The sequence below is a fragment of the Grampus griseus genome, assembly GCF_964374135.1.
Source record: "Grampus griseus genome assembly, chromosome: 4".
In the NCBI taxonomy this organism is placed as follows: domain Eukaryota; kingdom Metazoa; phylum Chordata; class Mammalia; order Artiodactyla; family Delphinidae; genus Grampus; species Grampus griseus.
In genome coordinates, this window is record NC_138997.1 from 29,147,824 (window position 1) to 29,167,729 (window position 19,906).

The window sequence follows — 19,906 nt, forward strand, 5'->3', positions numbered from 1 at the left end:
AAGGACTACAACCTGATTTGATGCTTTTAACATTTTATTTCACTGTATTCATCATGGGCTTGAGGTCTATTAGAATAACAGAGTTCTTCCTTGATTGACCTGGAAATAGTCTTAGGAAACATGAATAACTAGGACAATTTTAATTCAGAAGTGTTTATGTCATTACATATTTCTGTCAATTTTAACTTCTCCCAGAAAAAATAACCAAACTTAAACAACAAAAAGCAGTCTATTTTGATGTCTCCATTCTCTCACATTTTCCTGATTGAGATGTTAGTAAACAGTAAAATCCTCTTCTTAGCCTATCTGCTTAAATAATCAAGTTTATTGTACCTACGAAAAAAAGAGTACGTACCTGCTCACTGTAAACAGACTTTTATTAAGTAAGTTAAATTCAATATTTAGTTACTGAACGCCTAGTGACTGTCTTTTGGGAAATGTGCCAGATATCATGAGAACCTATATGTATCACAGATAACACTGTAAAAGAAATATTAAATAACATGAGACTCCACCCCAGCCTCTAGTGTATGTAAAAACCATCCAAAACAAATTATTGATTCTATTCTTTAAAGAGAATATACAGGGGATATATTTAAAAGACACTGTAGGCACACTAGAAGTTATTTGAGAGTAGACCATTTCATAAATGCTGTCCATAATTATTACACTGCATTCAATTTAGGTGTTAATTGATTTATCATGTACAAAAGATGTCCATTTAAACTTGTTACATAAGTTCCCTGTCTCTCATTATTACTTAAAAATCCTTTCAGTCTCTAGTTATACAATCCCTACTAAATTCCACATAACTGTTCAAACTTTCTTTATTCCTTTCCCTCAATGGACCCTCAGATGAGTATCTCCCTAACTGATGAATCTTAGACTTTTTCAGTGTAAGCCCTGAACTTCCAATTCTTCGTACTACGCCCTCTCTTCTCCACTTTTCCAACAGTGTCTTTATTCTCTGGGAGGTATGATTCTTCCACCTGAGCTCTTGAACAGGTCTCCCTCATAATGTGAATTGTTACTTTTCCTCTCTCTTCCTCTTTCATAGTTACTCTCCACTGCCTTAACTCACCCTCTCTTTACTATTACACAAGAAAACTGTAATCTACATCTAATATTCTCGTTTAATCTCGAACCATTCAGTCCTTATAATCAAACTATTTTGCTTGTTTTGCAAATAAACCCCTAGGGACTTCCCTGGTGGCATAGTGGATAAGACTCAGCACTCCCAATGCAGGGGGCCTGGGTTCGATCCCTGGTCAGGGAATTAGATCCCATATGCATGCTGCAACTAAGGGTTCTCATGCCACAACTAAGGAGCCAGCCTGCCGCAACTAAGACCTGGCACAACCAAATAAATAAAATAAATATTTTTTTTAAAAAAAAGAAAGAAAACAAACCCTTATAAAGTAACCCATAAGTCCTGAGATATTAAAGCCAAAGTCATGGCCTGTACTCACTCTTAATTCTCCCTTACCTCTCCATCACATCTAATACAGTGGCCAAGGCCTTTCTCCCTTTCCCCTTGTATCTCAAGACATTTGCTTCACCTTAGTTCTCCTCCTATTAAGTCTATAAACTCTGGGGTCAGTCATTCTCTTCTCTTCCTTAATAACTTTCCCTCTTTCTTTTTGTTATGCTCAAGTGCATTCCCCAGACCTTACCTCACTGCTTTCTGTATCACCTGGCTTGGTAATCTCAACTCTCTCTCTTGGTGATTTCCTGTCTATGCAGATGAAATCCAACGTCCTATCTCTAAGCTCCAAATACCCTCACTTAACCTATACTCCAACAATTCTTTTCTTGGATATCTTGATAGCACAGTAAAATCATCTTTCTCTAGATCGATTTTTTGACTTCTCCCTTTAATTGCACCACTATTTTCCTCATGATTTAGAGCAGAAGCCTGGAAGTCTTTTCTGACACATTTTTCTCATTTACTCCCAACATTCAGTTGTCTGCATGGCAAATGGTTTGTACCTTGTAAATTCTTGTGTTATCTTTTTTTGTTTGTTTGTTTAATTAATTAATTTATTTTTGGCTGCATTGGGTCTTTGTTGCTGCACGCAAGCTTTCTCTAGTTGCGGTGAACGGGGGCTACTCTTTGTGCCGTATGCGGGCTTCTCATTGCGGTGGCTTCTTTTGTTGTGGAGCACAGGCTCTAAGTGGGTGGGCTTCAGTAGTTGCGGCATGTAGCCTCAGTAGTTGTGGCTCATGGGCTCTAGAGCACAGGCTCAGTAGTTGTGGCACATGGGCTTAGTTGCTCCGCGGCATGTGGGATCTTCCAGGACCAGGGATCGAACCCATGTCCCTTGCATTGGCAGGCAGATTCTCAACCACTGCACCACCAGGGAAGCCCAATTCTTGTGTTATCTAATCCTTTGTTTTAATTCCTATTGTCACCTCTCTAATGCAGGCCCTCATTACTTTTTATATGTAATTGCTTCCTAACTTCTGCTCTCTACCTAGACTCTCTGCACCATAATTTATCCTTCATACTGCTTCCAACTTTTCATACAGTTCTGATATTACTCATTTGTTCAAAAACTTTCAAACGTTTCCCTGTAAGTTGACTGCCAATTCCTCAAACTGACAAAAAAAATCTTGCATAATGTCTCCAAGTACATTTCTCCAAGTACCTTTCTAGTTTTCTTTTTCATTATACCTTTATGAATACATATTTTATGTACACGCAAACACAAACACACACACATACTATACCATTAATTGTTCTTTAGCTATACTGCATTTCTTCCCATCTTTGTATGCTTGCTTATGCCTTTAGCTTTACATGGAATGACTCTATTTATACAAATACTCAAAATAATTTAATCATATCACTATTAATAATTTATCATTTGAAATACATCAACATGTGAGCTTAAATTACCTGCTATTGTGTTGAGAAACATCAAGTACTCAAAATTTGAAATCTCCCTATGTTGCCATCGCTGGGTCATATTAGAAGCTTTAAAAAGTTGACGAGGACTAGCTAATGAGATACGCCTGCAAGAAAAAGAATTTGATATAGAATCAAATTAAACTTAAGATTAATTAGATCAATAATAAATCATGACTTCTGTGCTCGTTCAAAATGGCATCTGTATTATTCTGAGACATTCTATTCATGTTATACTAACAAATGCTGGAGATGTTTCAATCTATAATTAATGGTTAAACGAATGATTTGGATGAGTCACAGGTCTATTATCCATATTCTATTCATCAAGATAAGCTGTCATTACAAAGCCATTATAATATCTAGGCTCCATAAATGTTGATTAATAACAGTATGATTAATAATTCACTGCCTTACTGATACAAAAGTAATTATAGTAACTAAGTAATACACATAAAATTGCATTCACATCTTTATCAGTTTAAATATTCATCTCTTAAAGACAGCGTATTTGTACATTACAAATTTAAACATTATTTTTGTATACCCATTGTAATAGGGGAAAGAGGATCCCAGCTCCTCAGGTGTCCATTCGTGGGTTCGGATAAAGGTAAGGGAAACTATTATTCTTTTATACAACCTAATAGTAGACCAAGTTTTCTGTTTTCTTAATGTAATGTGAGTAACAAAGGATACAACTGACCAATACTAAGTAGCAGTGGGAAATAGGTGGGAGGATTAATTACTACATTCAGAGCCCAGAATCTCAGAGAAGTATGCTGTCACAGTTCTTCCTACTACTAAGGACAAGATACATATTTTTTTCAAGCTTTATTTCCAAAGGTATAATTTACGTAACACAAAAGTTACCCTTGTAAGTGTACTATTCAATGATTTTTTAAAGTAAATTTCTAGAGTTGTGCAATTATCACCACATTGTATTCTGGAACATTTTAATCAACACTAAAACTTCCCTTGTGCCTATTTAGAGTTAATTCCTATTCCTATCCCCAGCTGTAGGCAACTATCAATCTACTTTCTGTCTCTATGAACTAGCCGTTTCTGAACATTTCAGATAAATCATACATCATGTAATCTTCTGCATCAGGCTTCTTCTACTAACCATAATGTTTTGAGGTTCATCAATGTGGCAGCATGTATGAGCAGTTCATTTCTTTTGATTGTAAATAGTATTCCATTGTATGAATAGAGAATATACCACATTTTTTAAATCCATTCACCAGTTGATAGACATTTAAATTATTCCAGTTTTTAGCTATTATGAAAAATGCTACTCAGAACATTCACGTACACGTCGTTGCTGAACATATGGTTGCATTTCTTTTGGGTAGATTCCTAGGAGTGAAACTGCCAGGTTGTCTGTTGACTTAATATTTATCTTTTTGAGAAACTGCCAAATTGTCTTCCATTATACATTCCAACAAACAATGTATGATGTTCCAAATTTTCCACATCTCTGCCAATACTTGCTATTGTATGAAATTTTTATTATAGCCATTCTAGTGAGTGTAAAATGGTATCTTATTATAATTTTAATGTACATTGTTGAACATCTTTTCATGTGTTAATTAGCCATTTGTTTATTTTCTTTGAGGAAATTACTATTCAGATCTTTTTTACCTTAATTGGGTTGCTTCTGTCCTATTATTGAGTTGTCAAAGGTCTTCATACATTCTGGATACAAGTCTATCAAATACATGATGTGCAAATATTTCTCAGTCTGTGGCTTATCTTTTCACATACTTAGTGATATATTTAAAGCACAAACATTTTAAATTTTGATTAAATCCGTCTTCTCAATTTTTGTCTTTTATGAATTATGCTTTTGGGTGTCACATGTGAACTCTCTGCCTACTGCAAGATGATAAAGTTTTTATCCTATATTTGAGAAATTTTTTAGTTTTAGATCTTAAATATAGGTCTATGACACACCTTAATTCTTATGAACAGTGTGTGGTAAGTGTTGAAGTTCATTTTCTTGCATGTGACTATCCAGTCATTACAGTACCATTTGTTTAAGGATTACCCTTTCTTCATTGAATTGTGTTGGCACGTTTCTGAAAAAGCCACTGACCATAAATGCAAGGGTTTATTTCTTTATTCTCAATGTAGTTTCATTAATTTATGTGCCTATCCTTGTATAAATAGCACACATTTTGATTACTATGGTTTTATGGTAAGTTTTGAAATCAGATAGTATAAGTTCTGTAATTTTGTTGTTCTTTTTCAAAACTGTTTTGGCAATTCTAGATCCATTGTATTTCAGCTTCTCTATTTCTCCCAGAAAGTGTACTAAATTTTGACAGGGATGGTATTAAGTTTATAGATTGAGAAAGAATTGACATCTTAATCATATTGAACCTTCTGATCCATGAATATGGAATGTCTCCATTTATTGATGTCTGTCTTTACTTTCTAACAGCCGTGTTTTACACTTTTCATTGCAAAAATTGTACATGTCTTTTGTCATCTAGGAATAAAGACATTTCCCTTTCCAATCTGGATGCCTTTGATTTTTCCCTTCCCTTCCTTTCCTATCACACAGGCTTAGCACACATTATATATCAATATAATATTGATAGAAGTGGTGACAATGGAAGACATCCTAGCCTTCCTGACCTTAGGGGAAAAGCATTCAGTCTTTCAACATTAAGTACAGTGTATGTTATGTGGGTTTTTGATGGTTGCTATTTATCTGTTTGTAGAAATTCCCTTATATTTCTAGTCAGTTGAGATTTTCTAGTCATGAATGCGTGTTTCATTTTGTCAAATGCTTTTTCTGTGTCTACTGAGATGATGATGTGGGTTTTCTTTTTTTTGGTCCTGTATTCTATTAACTTCATGCATAATATTAATTGATTTTCACATTTAAACCAATCTGCATTCCTGTGATAAAACCCACATGGCTACTTTATAATCCTTTTTGTATACTGCTGGATTTGGTTTGATAATATTTTGTAAAGGATTTTTGAATACATGTTCATTAGGGATATTAGTCTACAGTTTTCTCTTGCTAGCTTGTTTTTTCTTGTGATGTCTTTGCCTAGCATTGATATTAGGGTAAAGATGGCCTCATAGAATGAGCTAGAAAGTGTTTCTTCTTCCTGTGTCTTGAGGATGAGTTTATGAAAGATTGATATCTTTTCTAATTTATCTATTTGATAAGATTCACCAGTAAAGCCATCTGGGCTTTGACTCTTCTTTGTGGGAAGGTTTTTAAATTACAAATTCAATGGACCTGTTATAGGTCTATTCAGAATTTTAATTTCTTCTTGAGTCAGTTTTGACAATTCTGTCTTTCTAGGAATTTACCCATCTCATCTCAATTGTCTTAATTTGTAGGCTGAAGCTGTTCAGGATATTTCCTTCTAATCCTTTTAATTTCTACATGGTAAGCAGTGCAGTCCCTTCTTTCATTTCTGACTTTGGTAATTCATACTATCTCTTTTGTTCATAGTTAGGCAGTTAAAAGAATGTCAATTTTATTGAGCTTTTTAAGGAATCAGCTTTCGTTTAATTGATCTTCTTTATTGTTTTTTGTCTCTTTTTCATTGATTTCTGCTCTAATTTTCTTTAGTCACTTTTTCCTACTTGTTTTCCATTTAGCTTCTTCTTTTTCTAGTTTCTAAAGATGGAAGCTTAGGTTACTGATGTTAGGCATTTCTGTATTTCAGATATAGGTATTTAAAGCAGTAAAATTTCCCCCTGAATACTACTTTAGCTGCATCCCATAAATTTTGATATGTTATAGCTCTCTTGGATACAGAAACCCAAATCACTGTCCTTCTCTGTACCATTGTAGGAGGAGTTGCTGAGTGCAGAAGTTACCAAAAGCACCAAGCGCTACTCTGAAGAGCTGCAGCAGCATGTCTGGAAACAAAAAAAAAGGAGCTCCCAAGCCCAGGCACTCTAAATGCAGGGAGGTATGTAAGGGAGAAACTGGTATAGACCATGGAGCAAGAAATAAAAGGAGAAAAAAGCCCTCCTACCAATCCAGTCACCCCCTATGGCCTAACCTCTGCTCATCCTAACCTCATCCATGTACTTCACACCAAGCTTCAGACTGCAAGATAATATGATCTCCTGGTAGCTGTTATAACCTCTGATTATTTGTGTGTTAAACTCCTTGATTAGTGTTCCCTTACAGAAAAAAAAAAGAAAAAAAGCCTGAATCAAGTGATAGGGTTGGGCAAAACTAGTGAAGAGAAAACTAAAATGATATTGTAGGTAGAAACTTTGGGTTGGTTCAGTATGTTGTTATGGCTTATAACTGGTATTGATGTGTATATGCTTATACTGTCAAGTACTCATAAAGTGTCAGAGAATATTCCAGATCAAGAGCTACAGGTAGACGAGTGATAGTAGGATTAATTCTCCTGATATTTGCCAACAGTAGTAGGTCAGGATTTAATCCAAATATCTCTACCTACTCATGTCCTATTGACTGAGAAGTCAGAAGTCTCACACCTAAACCAGAATTAAGAGAGACTGCCCAAAGGCTGCAACAAAATTCAAGGGCCTGCTTGCCAACTAGAACTTGTTGATACTGAATAGACAAACACAACAATCAACCTCTGGCAGCCAAAAACTGCTGTTGCTACATGCAATGGCCTTTTTTCAGTCTACGTCTTACTGATTTTTCATCAAATCTTACCTTCTTGAAATACTCTCATTCTTTGGCATCACATTTTCCTGGATTTCCCATTTTTCAAGGCCTTTCTGTTTTTGTTTTGTTTTGTTTTGTTTTTTCTCTTCCATTTACTTAACATTTAAATGTTGCATTTCCTCAGAATGCAGCTCTCATTTCTCCTGCCCATTCTATGTCTCTCCCCAGGTGAGTTCACTTCCTCTCAAGCCTTCAAATTTCATCTAAATGGTAATGACTCCCAATTACTACGCTTTTCATTTGCACTCTAGCCATACCTTCTTATATCTAACTTCCTATTCAACATTTCAGTCTAGACATCTCTCAGGGGTTTCAATTTCAACAGATCTAACACTAACCTTCTCCTTTTCAGTTCATTCACTTCTGCCCCCCAACCCCAACCATGGGGGGTATGGGAGGGTAGATGCATACAGGTACTCCTTCTACAGTGTTCCCCATCTCAGTCTGTGCTCCTGAGCAGTTCAAGCTGAAACTTGGGGAGACACACTGGATGCCTCCCCTTTTTATCGTCCTCCAAATTTAGCTAATCTCCAAGTCACAGAAATTGTATCTCCTTAAAGTCTCTAAACAAGATGTCTCTCTTCCTGTGATGACCTAGAGGGGAGGGATGGGGGGGCGGGTGGGAGGGAGGCTCAAGAGGCAGGAGATATATGTTTACAAATAGCTGATTCACTTTGTTGTAAAGCAGAAACTAACACAACATTGTAAAGCAATTATACTCCCCCCCCCAAAAAAAGATGTCTCTCTTCAATGATACTACATTTTACTTCGATTTCTACAATAACTTCCCGCCTCCAAACTGACACTGTCTTCCTGAAATCACTAAGTGCCTGTGATACTTGCCTTCCAACATTCCTTAAAACACTCGAAGTTTCAGGGCCTCTACACATGCTATTCACTCTTACAAAGGTTAGCTGATTCCAGTCCTTCAAATCAAAATTTAAAGTCACATAGGAAGACATTTCTGACCATCTTATCCAAAGCACTCCATCTCCACTAACCACTATTAAAATACCTAAAACATCTTTTCTTCACTTACACGGTTTTTTCTTTTATTTACATATTTGTTTAAATGTTTGTGGGCAAGATGATATTTATATTGTACATTACTGGGTGATTGATACACTGTAAGTGCTGAAGATCTATTTAACTGACTGACTTAATAAATTAAGACTTTCAGCTTTCATTAACTGTGGGAGAACATTACAAAGAGTTCCTAAGTATGACAACACATAAAACTCTTTTTAAAATAAACAGATAATCAGTAAGGACTTCCCTGGTGGCTCAGTGCTTAAGAATCCACCTGCCAATGCAGGGGACACAGGTTCAAGCCTGGTCCGGGAAGATCCCACATGCTGCAGCACAACTAAGCCTGTGCGCCACAGCTACTGAGCCTGCGCTCTAGAGCCCACACGCTGCAACTACTGAAGCCCACGCACCTAGAGCCTGTGCTCTGCAACAAGAGAAGCCACCGTAATGAGAAGCCCGCACACCACAACAAGAGTAGCACCTGCTCGCCACAACTAGAGAAAACCCGCGCATAGCAACGAAGACCCAACGTAGCCAATAAATAAATATATCTTTAAAAACAAAAGAGAGATAATCAGTAGAATTTTTTATTAAGATAAGGAAATATACTATGCCATTCTGAGCTGCTTCCTCCTGACCCCTGAAATTCCTCATTAAATTATAAAATTATTGAATCAAAAGCTTTACTGGGATTGTAAAGCAACTATGGCTAATAAACCAGAAGGGCCTCTTTATGTATCCTGTTTACATAGAAGTTGTAACCTGTTACGTGTCCACGAATTTTTTGATATTTTCTCTTTAAGAGGTGGAACTTGATTCTCCTGCCATGGAGCCTGGGCTATATTTAATAACTCACTTGTAACAAATAAGATGTAGCAGAAATGATGGCGTGTGACTATCAAGGCTAGGTCATAAGAAGACACTGGGGCTTCTGTCATTCTCTCTAGGATCACTTGCTCTGGGGAAAGTCATATAGTCACTCAAAAGCAGCCTATGGAGAGGAAGACTTGGTGCAGAACTGAGTCCAACTGCCAATGGGCATGGGAGTGCATCCTCTTAGAAAGTCCTCCAGCCTAGGATAACTGCAGCTCCTGCTAATATCCTATTATTTGTTGATTCTATCTCAATTGCATTTGTAATAAGATACTAACTAAAAAAATTGAAATAAACACTAATCAAAATCAACACAAAATTAGGTATGTTAAAAGTAAACTCTAAGTTTCTACTGCTAATACATTTCAATCAATAGAAAAATCCCAGTGTTAACTCTCCTCCTAGTTCTTAAATTAGTTAACTAAATTGTACTGATGAAGCATTAACACCTACCAAGAAAGAAAACAGTTGATGATGGTGCTATTTAAACATAGACAACTGGTCAGCACATAGGAAAGAGAGGTACAACCCCAAACTCTCCCGATTCCCTGTACTGTGAGAGATGCTTTTTGGCATTTTAACATTCCTTTCAAGTAGTTATTAAGTTACTTTGAACAATATAAATACTAGTTATTAAGTCCATATGTATACACAAAGTTAATATTTGAACTCTGATTTGCCAGAGGTTAAAGATAAAAGTTTTAATTAACTGTGTTGTATTCAAAATCCTTAATATATGGATTTGATATTTACATCAACAGAGAAAAAAATTACAACAAATATGACATAATAAAGCAAAGTCTAATCATTTTTATCAAAATGATTAAAAATTTTAATCTGATTTATCATACGTGTTAAATAATGGTACACTTGAAAATGGGTATATAATAAGCACTTTTGTAACTTAGATATTTTAAATACAGAGAGTCTATTTTTCTATGATCTGTGCTGAGATAAAATTTAATATAATAACATTTACTAAACGTAAGTGTGTAGTTTAGTAAGTTTTGAATATACTTATTTCTGTAACCAACCATCATAGAAAGACTCCAAAAAGCTAATTCCTTTGTCCCAGTGTCTGGCTCCTGGCAACCAATGATCTGCTTTCTGTCACTATATGCTTCTGTTTTTTCAACAATTTCATATAAATAGAATCATATAATTTCACATAATTTTTCAGTCATTTCATCTAAGTAGAAGCATAGCCCATGGCTATGATGTACGTAGCCCACGGTACTTAACGTCTTTTACTCAGCACAATGTTTCTGAGAGTCATCCATGTTGTTGCATGTATCAGTACTCAATTCCTTTTTATTTCTGAGTAGTATTTCATTGCATGGATGTAGTGCAATCTATTAATCCATTTACAGTTGATGGAACTAGAAATGTTTTCAGTTTGGGACTACATGAATAACATTTGCTTACAAGTGAATGTGGGTACATATATTTCATTACTCTTGGTAAACACCTAGGAGTGGAACTGACAGGACATAAATTAAGTGTATATTTAACTTAATAAGAAATCTGGCAAATTTTCCAGAGTGACTATACGAATTTGCATTCCTACTAGCATAGTTTTAGAGCTACTGATACTGTATATTGATTTCACATTCTTTATCTTTTTCTGTTTTTGAAAATCAGGTTTACTGATTTCTTTACATAGCATAAAATTCATCCTTTTTTAGGTATACAATGCAATGAGTTTTGCCAAAGAGAGTTGTGTAACACCACAACAATCAAGACAGGAAATATTTCCATGTTATCAAAAGGTTCCCTCACACCCTCCTTTGTAACTAATCCTCCCTCTTCACCTCCAATCTCTTGAAACCACTTATCTGATTTCTGTCCAAGTAGTTTTATTTTTTCCAAAAGGTCATATAAATGGAATCACACAGAATGTAATGTTTTGTGTTGCCTTCTTTCATCTAGCATAATACTTTTTAAACTCATCTGCCTTGTTCTGTATTTTAGTAGCTTATTCCTTTTTATTGTTGAGCAGTATATCCTGTTGTATGGTTGAATGTACCATAATTCGTCCATTTACTAGTTGAGGACGATGTTGGCTATTTCCAATTTTTTGTGACTATGAATATAGCTGCTATAAACATTTGTGAATAGGTCACTACATGAATATACATATTTTCATTTCTCTAGGGTAAATGCCTTTGAGTGAGACTACTGGGATGTATGGTAAGTGTATGGTTAATTTTACATGAAACCGCAAAACTGCTGACATTCCCATCAACAACATGTGAAGTTCCAGTTACTCTGCATTCTTATTAGCTCCTGTTGTTATCAGTTTTTAAAAGTCATTCTAATAGGTGTGCCATGAGATCACACTGTGGTTTTAACTGGCAGTTCCTTGATTACTAATGATGTTTGGCATCATTTCATGTGTTTAATATTTGTATCTATTCTTTGCTGAAGTATCTGTTCAAATCTTCTACCTATTTTTTAAAAACAGATTGCTTGTCTTGTAATTAAATGTAAGAGTTTCTCATATATCCTGTATATAAATCCTTTGTCACATATAATTTGAATATTTTAACCCAGCCTAGAGCATATCGTTTCACTTTCTTAAGAGGGTCTTTCAAAAGCAAATGTTTTTAATTTGAAAGGCCAATTGATGATTCTTTAAAAAATCTTATCTAAGAAATATTTGCCTAACACAAGGTGACAAAGATTTTTCTCCTATGTTTTCTTTAGGAAGTTTTACTTTGGCACCTACATTTAGGTTATATTACATTTTGAGTTAATTTGAGTTAATTTATGTTACATTTTGAGTTCATATGTTACATTTTGAGATAAAGGATGAGGTGGGGTTTTTTTGTTTTGGTTTTTTTTTTTTTGGCATATGGATATGCAATTGTTGATCACCATTTGTTGAAGAAACTACCTTTTCCCATGGACATATCTTGATACCTTTGTTGAAAATCAAATTGACCATTTATGTATGGGCCTATTTCTGGACACTAATATATTCTATTGCTCTATAAGTCTATTTTACAAAACTACCAAGCTACACTAGTTAATGTAATTTTATATTAAGTCAAATTCAGATAAAGTCCTCCAACTTTTTCTTTTTCAAAATTGTCTTAGCAATACTAGATATTTGCATTTCCATTTAAATTTACAATCAGGTTTTCAATTTCTTCAAAAGAGCCTTTTAGGATTTTGGATAGGATTGCTTTGAACCTATAGATCTGTTTGGAGAGAACTAACATCTTACTTTTATTGAGTCTTCCAGTTCATGAACATGGTATAGTACAACTTTCAATTTTTAGGTTTCTTTCATTTTCCTAAACAGTGTTTATAGTTTTCAGTGAACAAGTCTTAAGAATATATTTTCAAATATATCCAATTTCCAACTGTTCATTGCTAGTATACAGGAATAAAATTATATATGCTACGAAATAGCTAAACTCTTTTATGAGGGTTTTTTCCCCTATTTATATACATATATATATATATATTTAACATCTTTATTGGAGTATAATTGCTTTACAATGTTGCGTTAGTTTCTGCTGTATAACTAAGTGCATCAGCTATATGTATACATATATCCCTATATCCGCTCCCTCTTGTGTCTCCCTCCCACCCTCCCTATCCCACCCTTCTAAGTGGTCACAAAGCACCGAGCTGATCTCCCTGTGCTATGCAGCTGCTTCCCACTACCTATCTATTTTACATTTGTTGTTTATGAGTTCTAATAGCTTTTTTTCTTTTTAAAAATTTTGCAGTTTCCCTGGTAATTTCACATTAAGTCATGTATATATACTGATAAAGACAGTTTTATTTCTTCCTTTTCAATCAAGATGGTCTTTAGTTTCCTTTTCCTGGTAATGTCTTTTTGTGGATTTGGAATTCAGGTAATGCTGGCCTCACAGAATTACTTGGGAAACTTATCCTTCTTTTCTATTATCTGTAAGAGTTTTCCCAGAAATTATATTACTTCTTCATTAAATATTTGATAGAATTTGCCAGTGAAACCATTTGAGCTAGGAATTTTCTCTGTTAGGAGATTTTAAGCTACGAATTCAATTTCCTCTGTAGAGTTATTAAAGTTATCCATTTTCGTTAGTGAGATTTGACAGTTTGTCTCTTTCATGGAATCTGCCCATTTCATCTAAGTTGTCTAAGTGGCATAAATTTATTCATAATATTTCCTTATATTTTTAAAAATATCTATAGGATCTGTAGTGATACCCCTTCTTTCATTCTGATATTGGCAATTTGTATCTTCTTTTTTTCATAAGTCTGGTATAGATATTTATTACACTTATTAACCTTTTCAGAGAAACAATTTTTCATTGCATTGATTTTTCTTTATTGTTTTTCTTTTCCTTTTCATTGATGTTCTGCCTTTGTTTATTATTTTTTTTCAGATTAGTTTAATTTACATTTGTTCCTCTTTTTCTAGTTTCTTCAGACAGAAGTTCAGTTGACTCAAAACAGTACACTAATAATCATCATTTACAATGAAGCATAAAACAGAAGGTCATACATTTCAAAACAAATTAGAATATTAATATAGATTATTTTCCATATTTTTCACATATAAAACAGCACCTGGTTTGAAGCAATCCAAAACTGGTTCCAATACCAACACGAGGTAGATAGTTAACCACTTTCTTTACTGTTGCAGGGTCTGGGAAGTTGAACATTATAGCAACTAGGAAAAATAATTTTTTAAAGTTAGAATGAAATACGATTTTCTTTCTGGAAAACTGACTTCTTGGTCCAACAAAATGTTTACTCTTAGTTCAGGTATTTTTTAAATAGAATTCTTACTGTATTACTTTTATTATAGTATATATCAAGTTTTAGCATTAATATGCCGGTGATGATACTCATTTTACTTATGAACTACCACAAACAGTACCTTCTCTAAATACTGTCAGAACTAATAACAACTATTGTTGCATTAATGTGACATGAAGTTGAGATTTTATCTTGCTACAACATAGAATTTGCAAAATTGAATTTTAGCAAGTTAAAAATATATCTGTGAATTTCTATAAAGACCTTTAAAATTTTAAGATTATATATTTAACAATCTAATACCCAAAAGTCTACATATACAGCTAATAAATTGTCAGCTGTACTTACTACTAATAATCAACAGCTTAAAAAAATATTCTCTTTACAATCCCTACATGTTTATGCTTTGTATGTTCCTATAATCCAGAAAAATGAAGAAAAATTTTTCCTCTCTGGTCAATAATCAATTTAAATGCTTTTTTATCATTTCTATCTCAATAATTACACATTTTGAGAATATCAATAAATGTACATCATATATATAAATATATTCAGCATATAAATGTTAATTTATGACAGTCATCTATAAATTTTTATCCTTAAAAAATATGAAAATAACAAAGTCATAAAATCATGACAGAGAATTTAGAAGATATTAATTTGGTTAGTCTTGAAATTTTAATTATATTAACTTCTGTATCAGAACCATAAATAATCTACAAGTACTCATCTAGAAGATGATCCTTCTTCTCCACCTAGCCTAAAAAAATACTATGAGCCAAAAAATTTTATCAGTGTTAGTGCACTTTTTAAACACAGGCTTTATAACATGTTTTAGGTAAATAATTATATGATCATTCACTAAACACCTAAAATATATTTAGAACTGTCATATAAATATCCAACATAACTTTTTAATATGCCTTTCTTACATATCCACTATTACATTGAATACAGGGGGAAAAAAAGGAAAAACTCAGGTTATGGCAGGTGACCAAGGCCATGAGGGAAAGGCAATAGAAAAACAAAGATGCAAAGCAAGGACGCATGAGAAATTTCAAAGAAGGAAAAAAAATGAAGATGAGCAAGTAATAAATATTGTAAGGTCGAAACGCCTTTGGGACAGCAAGAATGCAGACTGAACTAAAGTGTGAAACATTCACTTGATTATTTGCCTGGACGAATAATGTTTACATTAGAAAAAGAGGTATGTGTGTGGGAGAAGACCAAATATGGAAGGGAAAAGCATCTTTTCCTAAAAAAATCTGCGTACCCTAAAAGACATGATTTCATTAAAAAAGAAAATATGTATGGAATATACATTATGTGTAGATTTTTTAAATGATAACTTGTAGATTATAGAAAGAGAAAATAAGAAAACTTAAATCTATTTAAATGAAATGAGTATGTACAATAAATCACAAGCTTTCACATATTCTCCTGTATGCCTCCACTCATACCCAATCATGCTTTTCCTTCAAGTTCACCTTGTCTCTCTTTTTTGTCTTAATGAATTTCACCAAGTTCAATTCTAAACCCACAAATCGAATTTTAGTTCTTTCAAGAATGATGTAATACAAAGCAACCAGGACAGTTCAGTACCATTTTCTGATGGTCCCTTTATAAATGGCAATAGATTAGACAAAAAATTAAATAAATGTATGAATCATTTGATTACCCTCTCCCCTCTCGAAATGCAACCACCTTCCAGAAGGAGTTTAAGCATCAGAGCAATATGAAAACTCTACGACTGATTAAATGGGTAGTTATCCCCCATATTTATAAAGCACTGCACTAATTTGTGATTTGGCCAGAAAAATAAATTACTACAGATATTTCTAAGAGTGACCAAAGGGGGAAAAACCATGAAGATGCACATGGTTCAAAAAGAGGTCAGTAGGACAGAGAGTGGGCTACAAAATTCTGTCTAAATGGAAACAATATGGTATGTTCAAAATGAAATCTTATGGAGATGGAGCTTAGCTTTGTAACAATATACGTCTGCAACGTATTACCTCTGTTTGCCATAAAGATCTCCAGGGCTGTATTTTGCAAAAGATAACGACGAGAAAAGATCGATCGTATCTCTGAGAACAGCCATTTTCCATGCAGCCCTTCTGTATATGCCAGGATCTAGTGAGGAAAAAAAGAATCCAGAGTAAGTAACAATAGAATTTTTTTGTTCTTCCCCCCAATTAAACAGAAAAGTCCCTATTAAGAAAAATAATTTCTAAGAACTGAATAGTTATTGAAATATTTGGAGGGTGACTAAGAAAATAGATTGCAATTCATGAAAAAAGATGTTTAAATGAAAAAGCAGAACAAAACTGTAACATCTATTTATAAATATATTTGGGGGCCTTTTAAGGCAATGATGTAGTCTACTGCTTTTCAGGAAATACATATTGCATTACTGATTGATTGATTTTTGAGTCATATTATACGAAGCAAAATTTTAGACAACCTTTAAAAAGAAGACCTCAAAAGAATGTTCTACATGCTAACAAATGACATATAAACTTCAGTTTCATATAATATGATTAAAACATATCCAGAAATACTTTTTGCATACTTTAAAATTACTAATTTAAGTTCATAACTTCAAAAAATCACACTTATAAGGTCACTGTTAAGGCAACAGTCACTCATTCAGAAAGCACAAAGACTGACTGTATGAGAGGTTAAGTATCATCTTGTCAGCTAGGCTAAACACAAACCTGCGAATGAACTCAGTGTAATCTCTCTATGGAGTAGGAGGTTGTCAGAGTGACTTGTTACAATTCTTGTCATCCCATGTGACAGACGCAATGGCTTAGAATCTTTGCCAACTCAAAGTAATCCTGTCTTTAGTCCTAAGCCACTTTGTTGCTTTGTTATTCGTTTTGTTTTTTAAAAAGTTCATTTCAAAAGCTTAATTATGAAGGTGTTAAATGAAAACCAGAACTGGAATTTCTCCACACTAGTACGTCACAGAATATTAATGAAGAAAATGAGATGTATTTGCAATCAAACACTGATGAAAATCCGTGACAGCAAATTAAGTTAAACAACTAAGATAAATTTCTCAAAAGTAACCACCATTAAAAAATACAAATAAAATGACATTTGATTATGATATTGCACTGTAAGGACAAAGACAGGATAAACAGAGGAAAAATAATGAATAGTAAGAATGTATCCTACGAAAATGTTTGTTTTTGATTTCCATTTTCTAGATCTTAATTGTAAAAAAACTACATTCCTCAATGCAAAATACAGAGGATTTTTTTGGGAAAAAAAAAAGAGAGCAACCTTATTTAACTCACTAAATATGTATTTAGATTTTTCTACAGAAATTATTCTATTTCTGGTACCATACAATCTAGAAATGAAAGACTGGGTACAATTCTTAAGCTTGGTGTTTTTTGAAAAAACAAGACAACATTTCAAAGTCCCAAACAACTAATCACACTTTCAGCTTTAAAACAGGTGATAGAGAAAATCCTACTATCCCTTTCATACAATCAATACCTATATAAGTAAGATCAAGAGAAATTAGGAGAAAAAAAGAGGACAAAACATCGGTTCTACTCTCAAATAGTTTCTTAAACCAGAGGTCACATGCACCCCTTTCTCCGACCACAACCAGTAGCTCCAAGGCTCCAGAGTCTGCAGTGGCCTCCTGACTGGTCTCTCTCCTTCTAATCTTACCTGGAGAATCTACTATGACCAGAGAAGCCAAAAAAATATAACTTTTTAAGTATAAATCAGATCATATACTCGTATATTTAATACCATCCAGTGGTTCTGCATTATACGCCTAATAAACTCTGAAGCTCTTTATAACTGTTTATAAAGCCTTACATCTGGGACTGTCTGATGAGCCCAACTCATTCTTCCTCAGGGCCTTTATACTTGCTTTCTCCTCTGCTTGGAATGTTCTTCTCCCAGATCTTTGTATGGCTGGCTCACCCTCACAGTCACATTTCTGCTCAAATGTCACCTCCTTAGAGAAGCCACAGGATCTAAACTCCACTTCCGCCACTACTGCCTCATCCCACCCCAAACTCATCAGATTTCCTTTGTAACACTTATCACCACCAGAAATTACAATATTTCCTTGCTTGTCTATTGCCTCTCTTCAGCACTAGAATATTAGAATCTAAGCTCTATTAGACCAAAGGCTTTGAATGCACTCTATTTCCATCTTCTAGAACAAGGTCTGACACAAAGTAGATGTTTTTGAATGATTAAAATGAATCAATGGATGGCAACCGGAATTCCATATATGATCCACATTAATTTGGGGGGGGGGCGTATGGTATTTTCCCAAAATTTCAAGTAGTTGAAAATACTTGAGAAAATGGTTATTTACATAAATATTCAGATTTCTGGTTTCTAAGGAAAAACTGGAGCATCTGTCAAACCTAGATCTATAGTACACATAGTACAACTGGCATGTACTCTCGGTTTTGAAACAGTCTCCACTCATTCACTCATTTACTATCTGTCTAGTTTCCATTGGTATTTGAGTTTGCCATACTTAACTTATCAAGTAGTAGAGAATCCAATACATGTTCTGTAACACTTGTAGCCCAATCTATCCAACTATTAATAAGGAAAATGAGACTTAAACAAGATAAATACTTAATACAAAGTCCCTTGGGAAGTTAGTGGCAGTCTGGCCTCCTCCCAGGTTTTCTAATCCAAATGTCCAGAGCTTACTTATATACTACATTGCCACATTTTAAATGTTTGTTAAACTAGAACTCAACTCATCAGAAATTTTAATCAACTACATTTGTTTTCCTGTACTTGTGTTAAAAGTGAAAGAGGAAAATCAAACAACAAAGCATTAGGCTTTAAGCTCTGTCATACGCTAAAAATATCACACACTGGTCTTAAAATTCTACCTCTTATATACTATAAAGCTATACAACAAGTATTGTTGCTCATAATGGTGATGGCAATCATTGCAAGATCATGGCCATGCAACTAAAGATTTAATTATTTTCTAGACTATTCCAATTACTAGCAGAAGTATACTAAAACACTCTTACAAGATTTTTCATGTAATAGTTTTCCAATCAATCAAAAAGTTCAATTTATATCCCATTCCTTTAAGCAGTATAGTTTTTTTAAAAATATACTTGAAATATAGCAAGTGGTATGGTCCTTTAAAATTTGTTTTATTACCAAATGTCAAATATACGCAAAACTACAGAAAATGACATAAGCCCCACGTACCCATTACTGAACCTTAGAAAATCCTAACATTTTGCTACACTGTCCTATATATTTTAAAAACTTATAAAGCATTACAGATAATGTTGAAATTCCCATGTATAACCCTTCCTGATCCCATTTTCCTCCTTCATCAGAGCCAATCACTATCCGTGTTTTGAGGTTTAACATTCCCATGTAAGTTTTTATACTATTAGTACATACACATCCACAAATAATATCCAGAATTGTTCTACATGTTTTCAAACCTGATATCAATGGTATCATACTGAATGTATGACAGTGTGCAATCAGCGTTAAATATAAGCAGGTAAAGTAGTGTTTTAAAACTTAGAGAAAAAGAAACAGGAGGAGAGACAGAAAATCATTTAAAATTGCCAAAGCTATCAAAATTTAAAATCTTACACACAAAAAATTAGACTGAC

The 19,906-nt window shown here is 34.0% G+C and overlaps 1 protein-coding gene across 1 annotated transcript in view; it reads right to left on the reverse strand.

Moving 5' to 3' along the window:
* The window catches only part of LRBA (LPS responsive beige-like anchor protein), a 600,745-nt gene that overhangs the window by 204,943 nt on the left and 375,896 nt on the right, over window positions 1–19,906 (reverse strand). Inside the window, exons 29-31 of the mRNA XM_082652852.1 lie at window positions 16,274–16,391; window positions 14,067–14,169; window positions 2,900–3,015 (exon numbers count right to left, since the gene is read on the reverse strand). Of these exons, the coding sequence (XP_082508978.1) occupies window positions 2,900–3,015; window positions 14,067–14,169; window positions 16,274–16,391 (337 nt within the window). The remainder of the gene's footprint in view (window positions 1–2,899; window positions 3,016–14,066; window positions 14,170–16,273; window positions 16,392–19,906) is intronic.